This window comes from Peromyscus californicus, unplaced genomic scaffold (assembly GCF_007827085.1).
Source record: "Peromyscus californicus insignis strain IS unplaced genomic scaffold, ASM782708v3 Scaffold_12__1_contigs__length_115047231, whole genome shotgun sequence".
In the NCBI taxonomy this organism is placed as follows: domain Eukaryota; kingdom Metazoa; phylum Chordata; class Mammalia; order Rodentia; family Cricetidae; genus Peromyscus; species Peromyscus californicus.
The window spans coordinates 80,896,217-80,906,975 of NW_026294413.1; the positions used below are offsets into that span (position 1 = coordinate 80,896,217).

The 10,759-nt window shown below is 47.1% G+C and overlaps 1 protein-coding gene across 10 annotated transcripts in view; it reads left to right on the top strand.

The window, feature by feature from the left end:
* The window catches only part of Kat6b (lysine acetyltransferase 6B), a 188,117-nt gene that overhangs the window by 173,256 nt on the left and 4,102 nt on the right, over positions 1–10,759 (top strand). For all 10 annotated transcript variants that reach the window (XM_052733571.1, XM_052733569.1, XM_052733573.1 and 7 more), the window contains 4 exons: positions 3,543–3,774; positions 4,119–4,278; positions 4,855–5,172; positions 7,212–7,503. In XM_052733571.1, coding sequence (XP_052589531.1) covers positions 3,543–3,774; positions 4,119–4,278; positions 4,855–5,172; positions 7,212–7,503 — 1,002 coding nt within the window. The remainder of the gene's footprint in view (positions 1–3,542; positions 3,775–4,118; positions 4,279–4,854; positions 5,173–7,211; positions 7,504–10,759) is intronic.

The following is a 10,759-nucleotide window of genomic DNA, read 5'->3' on the forward strand; positions in this document are numbered from 1 at the left end:
AGGGAATTTTCACAGAAAATGACGTTAGCATTGCATGCTGAGCATCCAGTTGATTTTGAACAAACTTTGACCTCAACAGTTACTTCCTTAAAGTGGATCTATCCTGCTTCCCTAGAGGTGGTTAGTTAATCACTTTGGTCTCGGATCAGGGCCGGGTAACAGATGTTACTTGAGGCCATCCTCAACAGAGGTGGGGCTGCACTGGGCCCTGCGCTTGGAAACACAGCAGCGCTCACTTTGCCTTCAAGAGGGTCGTCTCTTGAAGTAAGCATGTAAGGCTTACAGTGGCGCTCTGACCTCACCTTTCCTGTTCAGCAGCTCCAGCCAAGCAGAGAGAGCTCGATTGTGCTGTGTGAGGACAGTTAATGTACGTAAGGGTCACTCAGTTTTCAGTGTCAAAGCTCCCACTCATGAGTGAATGCTGTTCACCGGCACCTTGGCTCACAGGCGAGTTGAGGGGCCTTATTTCACCAGCGGTTAATTACATTGCAGCACTGGGATTTGCCTTCCACACACCACTTTGTTTTCCATCGGAGGCAGGAGGTTTCCCGGGGTAGTTGGCGGTTTCTGATTGAAAGTACCCTGCGTTAAGGAGAGGTGTTAGCACGCCGTGGGAATCTATTCACCAGGGGTGTATTGTACTTGTTTCAGATGCTTCAGGACAATACACCGGCTTCCAAGATAAGTGCTTTTTATTTCCCTGCATCTTAGATCAATTATTTGGAATCTTTTTGGTAAGTTAAATTTAAGAGCTTAAACCATCACATCTCTGTAATTACTTAATAAGTCAAATGTTCTTACCAAAAATTATTGTGTCTGCTCTATATTGTTACTGTGCTTTGAAGAGCCAAGAAGAAGTAGGAAGGAACAAGAAGCCCCTTACTTGACACCCCATGTTGTGAAGGTAGTTCAGTGCCAGCAGCTCAGCCCCTTCCAGGCAAGTGCCCGCTGCCGCCACAGATGACATGTAGAGTCTGTCTTCTGTCAATCAGTGCACAACTGGTAGGCGTGACTCCTTTCTTAACGGCGTAGATTATCGTTCTGCATGTGATTTCACTCAGCTAATAAGAAGTAAGGAATTTATTCACGGTCATTTTGATTGTTCCTGATGGACTCTGTTTAATATTAGAACATCCTCCTCCAGGGGGAGATTTTATCGACTTCCAAATGGCTCTTTGCAGAAGTGCCATTTTCTTCCCGCTGGCTCTAAGTTCCTTGAGGGTCTCTAGATTCCTAGAGGAGGGGGAGACACTTGCTGCAGGCAGTGTCTGGTATCTTGGGGCATTGGCTTTGTGTGGTGTGTGCTGTTGGTACATGTCATCCCTGAAATGCGAGTGGTGGGTTCTGACTGAAAGGTGGTTTTCCGGTTGTTTGCCCTCAGCATCCTGAGATGCTTGCATGTTCCTGCCTCCTCTCAGCCTTTGCTTGCACAGCAGGAGGGTGTTTGCTGAGAAAGACCAGTGGGCTCAGTACCTACCACACATTAGAGCTTGTTACCCTGGACTTCTGGAGCAGTGTCAATCATAGGCTACAGTCAAGGGTTTCCGGAAGTATCCAAGGAGACAGCCTTTTGACATGGTGCTGAAAGGCTTATACTCCCATGCTCCCCAGGGGCCCAAGTCACCTGGTGCAAGAACAGGAACAGCTAGGTGAAGTGGAGGGAGGTTGGGAGTGTGGGAACACACAGAACAAAGAACACATGCTTCCTGGGGAGGCTAGCCCTGTGTAGGGAGCATAGGCAGGCAGGGTGAGCTGCACCACCAGCCTTCTGCTGTGCACAGACCTTTCTCATGGGCCACATCACATCTCTACCTTCAACATCGGGGTTCCCAGGAACCAACGAGGGCCTGGGAACTCCTACAGTCACTGCAGGAAACTTTTAATTGTAGGATCTCATGGACAAGGGGGACAGTTCTCATCCATGGTTCTGTGGTGTCACACACACCCCCATACACAAGCACAGGAGTACAGATCTGGGGTCCCCGGCTGACTAAATAAATTCTCAGAATGTGGCAAGCACTTAGAAAGCAGGAGATCGATGTGCCAATTATCTGTGTTCTGAGGTGTGGGCTTCCTTGGCTGTTCTGGCAACAAAGCGCTCCCCACGTTGACAGTGTTGATGTGGGCTGGCTTCAGCACAGCAGCCATCTATGTTAGCATTCCTGACACTGCTGTGAAAGAGAGGCCCAGGCTGGGGAGAGGGCTGCGGCGGCGTCGACAGTGCTTTGACTGTGAACTCTGGTGCCTGTTTGCATTCAGTCGGATGCTTTGCACGTAAACACGACCAGAGGACTTACGCCAAATCTCTTAGGCGAAACCCGATGTTTATTTTATTTCTATTCTCTATGGTGACATTCAGGGTAAAGGCATCAAGATGCAGAATGCTGTTGAGGTGTATATCTTGTTCTGGATTTCCGCATTATTTGCAGTGGGTTTTGAGAAACAGGAAAAATGGATCAGAGGCATTGATTTCTCTTTGTAACAACAACAAAAACCTAAAACAGAATTCTTGCAAGTGCAGCCATTTTGGAAATGTAGATAAAGAAGAGAGAGCTGAAGATTTGGGTGGTTATGGAGCGGCCTGGTTTGGTAATTGCTGCCACCTACTGTATGTGGTCGATGTTTGTTTAAATCCGGGAAGTTCACGAAGGTGAGGCTCTTGAAATAATTAGAGCAAAAAAGACATCATTACTTGACAGACAGCGTTTCTTCTTTACTCCGTAAGTGGCTCTTAATTACTGAGACAGCCGCCAGCTTTCATTCATTTCCTCCAAGTGGGCTTGAAGTTTTCTCATGTCAGAGGTCCTTTGCCAGAGAGCCTCTATCTGTCGTTCAAGCTCCCGTGTGCTCAGGGGTTTTCAGTATGCACGTGGAACAGTGTGCTTCAAAGTTTGGGTTTTCTTTTTCCGTGTATTTTATTTGGGGTTGGTTTATAAGTTAATTTTCATGAAAGGGACAAAAACAGAGCTCACAAAGCAGATGGGAGCTGCCACCATTGACTTGAAAGGCGATGTTTATTAGTCCTGTAACAGCTCAGATTACGGCTGGTTAAATGGAACTAGAGATACAGACTGTGTCAGCCAAAGTCCTTCTCTTTTATTAAACCCCAGCTGTCAGAGGGTCATCGGGTCCTCCTGTGGAAAACAACCTGCCCATTAATGCTGGGGTGGTCCCTCCACAGGATTCCTGAGTGCCTGACATTGAGTATGGGGAAGCATTTCAAGCTTGCAGGAGATTTATGTGTTGAGACTCACCAGAAGTCATGTCTGTAGTCTTAGCTTTCAGTCTCTGTGACATACGCCACCATGTATGTTTGCTGCCGCCAGCTGTGTGGGAATTGGCTTGTGGTGCCACCATAAAGATTGACAAGTAGAAATTTGACGAGGTGACATCACAGTAATTGGAAGAGACGACATGCTTGACAGGATGCACTTCACCTGTGTGATGCTTTCACCCTGCCATTATTATACGATTTCTAGTGGCTCCTGGACCTGGCTCTGGAAACACCCAGAATGACTGGAGTTTTGCTTCTTCTGCCCTAGGCTATTTGCTTTCTAGAAGAGAGGGCCAAGCAGGGTCTCCTGAAAAGCCACTTTCCGATCTTGGCCGTCTCTCCTACTTGGCCTACTGGAAAAGCGTTATCTTGGAATATCTCTACCACCACCATGAGAGGCACATCAGCATCAAGGCCATTAGCAGAGCCACAGGCATGTGCCCACACGACATTGCCACCACTCTGCAGCACCTCCACATGATCGACCGGAGAGAGGGCAGGTGAGTGCCATGGTCTCTGGGGAGGTGAGGCATTCCCACGTGCTCTGCTTTGTGTTTTAAGACAGGCTCTCAAGATGTAGCCCAGGCAGGTGTCAAACTCATGGTGATCCTCCTGCCTCTGCTTCCTGAATGCTGGGATTACAGCTATGTACCCGCTAACCCTGAGTTGTTTTTTTTTAGACAAGATCTCAGTATGTCACCCTGCAGGGCTGGTCTAAAACTCACTCTGTAGACCAGGCTGGCCTCCTGCCTCTGCCGCCCAAGTGCTGGGATTAAAGGTGTGGGCCACCACCCAGCTAGCTGTCGACTTCTTAATTCACTTTGTCTTTCTTGCTGTGTTACAGGTTTGTGATCATTAGGAGGGAAAAGTTGATATTGGGCCACATGGAAAAGCTGAGAAGCTGTTCCAGAACTAATGAACTTGATCCAGAGAGTCTGAGGTGGACCCCCATTTTAATTTCTAATGCTGTGGTTTCTGAAGAAGAGCGGGAAGCTGAAAAGGAGGTAATGATGTGCTCTAGCATCCTGAATTGTGACTTCAGACTGATAGCTTGCTTAAGCTAAGTCATTAGCATCATCGTGAAAGCTTGGTTATATAGACAGAGCTTATGAAATGATAAAGCACTAATTTATCCCAACTGAGAAGACATGGTAATTCTATTGAGTTGAGTATGAAGCATGAGACATTTGTCATTGATCACAAAGCAGCGTTTTCACTGCTGACAGCATGTAATCAGATCAGATGTGGTGCTGAGCGTCACTGCTGCCATGTCAATCGATTCCTTGTGTTTATGAACTTGCTTGGAATGCTCCATGCCAGTGAGCATGTAATGTAGTGATAAAGGATTCGAATCAATTCACTGCATCATTAATACTGCTAAATATCCCATGAAACCCGGTCCTCTTAGCTCGGTTATCCCGACTGATGCAGAGGGTCCTGAGATGCTGCAGCTCCCATTTGCTCGGTCAGCTGACTGCCCCTCCAGAGCTCGCTTAGAGACCCCTTCCCATTGATCTAGAGGCTCCAGCTATGTGACCCCTCCTCTCACCAATCGACGTTTTGCCCCCACCCCACCCCAGGCGGAACGACTAATGGAACAAGCCAGCTGCTGGGAAAAGGAGGAGCAAGAGACCCTGTCATCTAGAGTTAACAGTAGGCCGTCACCTGCAAAAGTACACTCGAAAAATAAATACTTGCACTCTCCAGAGAGGCGGCCAGTGGCCGGGGAGCGAGGACAGCTGTTAGAGCTGTCCAAAGAGAGTAGTGAGGAAGAGGAGGAGGACGAGGAGGATGAGGAGGACGAGGAGGACGAGGACGAAGATGAGGACGAGGAAGAGAACATTCAGACGTCTCCCCCACGGTTGACCAAACCACAGTCAGTTTCCATGAAGAGAAAGGTGTGTGTGGTGAGCTTCAGCCCCTGAGCTGTTTTCCGTCCAGCTGACGCATCTTCGCGGTGTTCCTTGCCTGTCTCGCTCTCTGTGGATGTCGCTTGTGTGTGTGCAGTCTCTCTGGTCCAGTGTCAGTCACTTCTCTTACAGTTGAGGCTGTGTTTCCTGGCGTTAGCAGAATGCTAGCCCCTAGTCTGGTGGTCACTGCCACCTGCTGCTCTCCAGGACAAGAGTAAATCCAGTCACGAGAACCAGGAGGATACCTCAGAGAGTGCGTACATACATAACCACCCTTCAGGGCCCGAGGAGGTCAGACATGACAAGGTCCCATGACTCACTAGAGAGCTAGCCTCGTCTCAGAACTCCAAGCCAGTGCTCCAGCCTTTAATGTCCCTTATTCTCTCAGAGAGTTGTGTGGCATTTCATACCCTTGATTTTGCTGCTGATGCTTCCCATGTGGCCAACCACACATTAGTAGTTCCTCCAGATAGAGCAGCTCATGCCCAGTGGAGCACTGATTTTTGTCTGTGGGTCATTGTTCTCTCACATTTGCTGTCTTCCTCTGCATTTTCTGCCATACAGCAGGACCAGATACCATTAGGAGAGCCATGGCAAGTGGTGATAGATAGCACGGTGCCAACGAAGGCTCTTCCCCACGGCTGTCCTGAGAGGCTTGTGCAGGCAGTGTGCTGGTCCCACTGCCCTGGGTTCTTTCTTCTGACCCCACAGTTGGAGGGAGCAGAGGGAGCATCCCATGAAGTGTGCTGCTGTCTCCTGAGCATTTAAATTTCTTATACAGAGAATGCATTCATGTATTATGAGTATAATGAGAGGAACTCCGTGTAAAAACATGAAAAGCCAGAATTGTCCAAGGCATGACATGGACCACTGCTGTCCATACAGATTCAACCTGGAGGGAACCAACTCTTTATATTGGCTGCACTTGTATCTGGGCAAAGTCTAGTTGCCTAGAGAGGGTAAGGGGATGGAGGGAACTAATAACATCAAATGTTAAATTACTAATGTGGTTAAATTTTAGAATTATTAATAGGCCTAGATGGTTCTTTAAGAACATTGAAAGAATTAAAAATATAAGATACAGTGATTCTTTGGTACTGATTATCTGGAGATAGTGCCCCTGCCCCTCACCATGCTGGGAATGGAGCCCAGTGCCTTGTACATGAGAGGTAAGTGTGCTGCAGTGAGCTACACCCTAGACACAGAGGCTGGCATCATGTAAACATACTGAGCCCCCTCACAGAGTAGGCCCATCAATTTCATGGCTCATTGATACATATCTTAGCATTGAATCTACCTGCTCCTTTATTTGAATTTTGTGTCATTAAATACTTCTTTTCTTGGAAAGATAGCTTATCATTGCAACTGTGGCATATCATTTGTTCCATTATCTTAGACAGAAAGATTTTATCACTTTTTTAGGGGATCTTCCATATCAAAATAGTCTATAAAATTATTAATTGCTCACATCCCAGCAGCCACCAATCTCTAACTCTGTTGTCTTCTAATCAGTAGAGTAATTGTCCCTTCAAGCACCCTTTCATTTCTGGGACAAGGAGGTTAGTCTTGCCCCACCATATTTCCCATGGTGCCTGTCATGAAGTGGACATCTCCATAGCAGTTAGCAGGTAATAGATGATTGACCTGATAGCTGATTATTGCAGCATTTATAAAAACACTGTTTATACAAACAGTCTGGGATAAGCCAGATATTGAAGCTGGCAAGTGCCACTTAGAAAACACACGCTAGAAAAGCAGTACTCAGCTTTTAAAATCTGCAGTCAAGTTGCTAGGATTCTCTCTCTCAGAGCCCCGGCTTGAGTAAACAAGTGTTTTATTTGGAAAACACTTGCCTGTGTTCTTGGTGCCCGAGAGGGATGTTAAACATCAAAAAGGAAGGTAAAGTACAAAGGCATTGCGAAGGCCCGCCATGTACGGCTCTCACATCAGTCCACATTGGCTGCGCATTGCCTCACTCAGTTAATTTCTCAGGAGCACTTACGTGTGTTGTTTGGAATTCATTTCAGAGGCCTTTTGTAGTAAAGAAGAAAAGGGGTCGTAAACGCAGAAGGATCAACAGCAGTGTAACCACCGAGACCATTTCCGAGACAACGGAAGTCCTGAATGAGCCCTTTGAGCACTCAGATGAAGAGAGGCCGATGCCGCAGCTGGAGCCGACCTGTGAGATCGAGGTGGAGGAAGAGGGCAGGAGGCCAGTTCTGAGAAAAGCATTCCAACATCAGCCGGGGAAGAAAAGGCAGGCAGAGGAAGAGGAAGGAAAAGACAATCATTTCTTTAAGAATGCTGCCCTTTGTAGAAGTAAGTGAAGGCCTGCACGGGCTTTACACTGATGTCCACAGGGTGTGCCTGTGCAGCTGAGAAATGCCAACCCACCTTTCCTCATTCGCTGTGGCTCTTCCCTTTTAATGAGGTTTTGTGTTAGACAGTTTCTAAACTAGACTATTTCTCTTTTTTTTTTTTTGGTTTTTCGAGACAGGGTTTCTCTGTGTAGCTTTACACCTTTCCTGGAACTCACAGAGATCTGCCTGCCTCTGCCTCCTGAGTGCTGAGATCAAAGGCGTGCGCCACCACCACCCGGCTAGACTATTTCTCTTACTCTATAGATGTTGGCTTATCCTCAAAACCTTTGAAGACTAGTAAGAAACACAGTGCAGGTTCCTCGAAACTGCTGTGTGGTTTTCTACTTAGTATTTTTGGACATCGGGGTATATATATGTTGCCAATGTGAGCAGTGAGGATGCAGTTCTGTTTTCCTTGAAAACACCTTCTCAGTACACCAGGGTGCATCTTAACCATTCAGCAGAGTTTGATGTCCAGAGCCATCTGAACTGACCCACACCATCAGCATCCGCTTTGCTGAGGTGGGGTGACCCAGAAATCCCAAAGACGGGCTTTCCTTTGAAGTTGACGGGACACCCTCTTCCCCCATCTTCTACTAATGTACCAGAGATCCGTGAATTGTCTTTGATGCCCTGTTGAAAGTATCCCTTGCCCTGTTAGCACAGGTACTCTAAGATGAAGGATAAGGATTTGTGGGACAGCCTCTCTGTAGCCGGAGAGCTGAAGTGACTGTGCCTAAGCCTTGCTGCGGCCTAGAATGGCCGTCTGCTTTCTCTGCTTTCTCTGGGACTGCAGGAGTTGCCGTCTGTAGCTGGTTTTAAGAACATAAGCTAGCGCCTCCTTGACATCCTTAGTGAATATCTATTGTTCCCCTTTTTATCCTTTTTCAATTTCCTCCTTTTCTTTTTTAAAGACAGTCTCCCACAGTGTAGCCCCAGCTTGCCTGGAACTCACTTCATAGACACACTGGCCTCAAACTCAGAGTCAGCCTTCCTCTGCCTCCCAGGTGCTGGGACCGGAGGTGTCCACCACCACAGCTAGCCCCGCCCCTCCCCTCTTGAGACAGTATATCTCACTTTTAGTTGGAACTCAACCTGTTTCAGCCCTTTGCCCAGTGAGCCCCCAGGATCTGTCTGTCTTTGCCACCTCAGTACTGAGGTCCCAGGCACAAGGCACCCCACCTGGCCTTTGTGTGGGTCCAGGGGATCTGAACTCGGTCCTCGGGATTGTGTGGCAAACGCTTTACCCACTGAGCCGTTTTCCCGCCCTCTTGTCTGCATGGGAGACCAGCTGCAGGGAGAGGCATTCCTGGCTGTCTGCTTAGAAGCCTGTAGTGAACTGTCACGGCCTCTCTCCTCTGCTCTGTGCGCTTTACCTTTGCTGGTCATTCTACCAGATCTCCTCCAGGGCCTCTCCTTTCCTGGAGGGAATTCTCAGAAAGCTCAGTTTCTCATTTAGGGATGTCCCCTATAGAAGCTGGTGGGATCGGTGGCACACAGGATAAAGCAGGGCAAAGGCACGTGCTACCAAGAAGGCTGGCAACCTGACTTTTGACCTCCCAAACTCACACGCTGGAAGGAGAAAACCAAGTTCTGCAAATTGTCCTCGAACTTAGACACACATACTCACATATAAATGTAAAAAACTTTTCTGGGGGGGGGGGGTGCCCGCCTCTAATCCCAGCACTCGGGAGACGGAGCCAGGCAGATCTCTGTGAGATTGTGGCCAGTCTGGTCTATAGAGCAAGATCCCGAGATCCAGGACAGGCACCAAAACTACACACAGAAACCCTGTCTCGAAAAGAAAAAAAAAAGATGTAGAGTCTAGGGACATTGACATGGCTGATACCTGCCATTGTGAACAGGAGGGAAACAGCCTGCACTTCCTTAGAAAGCTGGCCAAGGCCTGGAGCTTGATTGACACTTCCACGGACACACCCTGGACCATATGCATGTCCTGAGCCAGTGAGTGTGATGCTTGTGGGGAAGTTATGTGCAGTCATTTCATATGTAGCTGACCTAACCTGGCTAACTTGTTCCATGTTGGTGTCTACTGTAGCCATGACTGTTTATTTTTATTCTCTAAAATTGCTTTTTGTTGGTTTGTTCATTTATGAGACAGGGTCTCTTTTTATAGCCATATAGGCTGTCCAGAAACTCACTCACTATAAAGACCGGGTACCACCATATCCAGCTAAAATAGTATTTCTAATAAGAAGGTCACTCTTCATGAAACTTTCCCTTTAAATTGACCACTGATTCTTGATTTGATTCTTAATCTCTTAAAGATGTTACGGCCTGGGTATTTTATATGTGCATACTTATTCATAAGTATATTTGTTTGCTGTATTTGTATAAACAAACATGAATATTTCCATGTACATATAGGTGCAGAAGACTAGGTTTTGGAATTGCAACAAAATGTTCAATTACACCCCGTTTCTAATTATCTAATTCAGGCTTGACATTTGTTGTTGTTACCAAGTAGTTTATTGATTTTGCTGTGTGATAACCTGCAGGAGCACAGCTCTGCTCTGCTCCAGGACTCAGCACATCTAGAACATTCTAGGACCCAGGTGGCCCATCGGCATGGTGACCAGCTGACCAACAAAATGCATGACCACAGTCACAGAAGAGCAGCTGGGGTCTCAGAGGTCACTTAGGTGCCAGGGCTGAGCCACTGTCCAGCCATAGATGCTGGGGGCAGAGGGCAGCAACCATTCCAGCCCCTTAGTCACTCTTACATCTAAACAGCAAACTGATCCCAGATATACTGTGGACAGAATCTCTAATTAAAAAGAAAACAACCTGTATTTGAAATGCTACAGTGATTATATTGTAGGTTGTGTCGTTCATAAATCATGAATGACATTTATAATGATGATTACAGATGCACTGTTCTTGTAGCTACTCCTTTGTTTTATATACAAGTATGCTTTTATGTCGAAATAAGTAATAGCTGGGGCTGGAGAGATGGCTCAGTGGTTAGAGCACTGGCTGCTCTTCCAGGGGATCTGATGCCCTCTTCTGGCCTCCTCTGGCACCAGGCATGCACTTAGTGCATAGACATACATGCAAGCAAAACACTCACACACATAAGATAAAAATAAATTATTGTCATCTGAGATCATTTAAATCTAGCAAATGTCCACCAGGAAAAGGTCCTTTCCGCCGGTGGGCAGTGAGTTAATCCCCTTCATTTCCTAGTGCAGTGA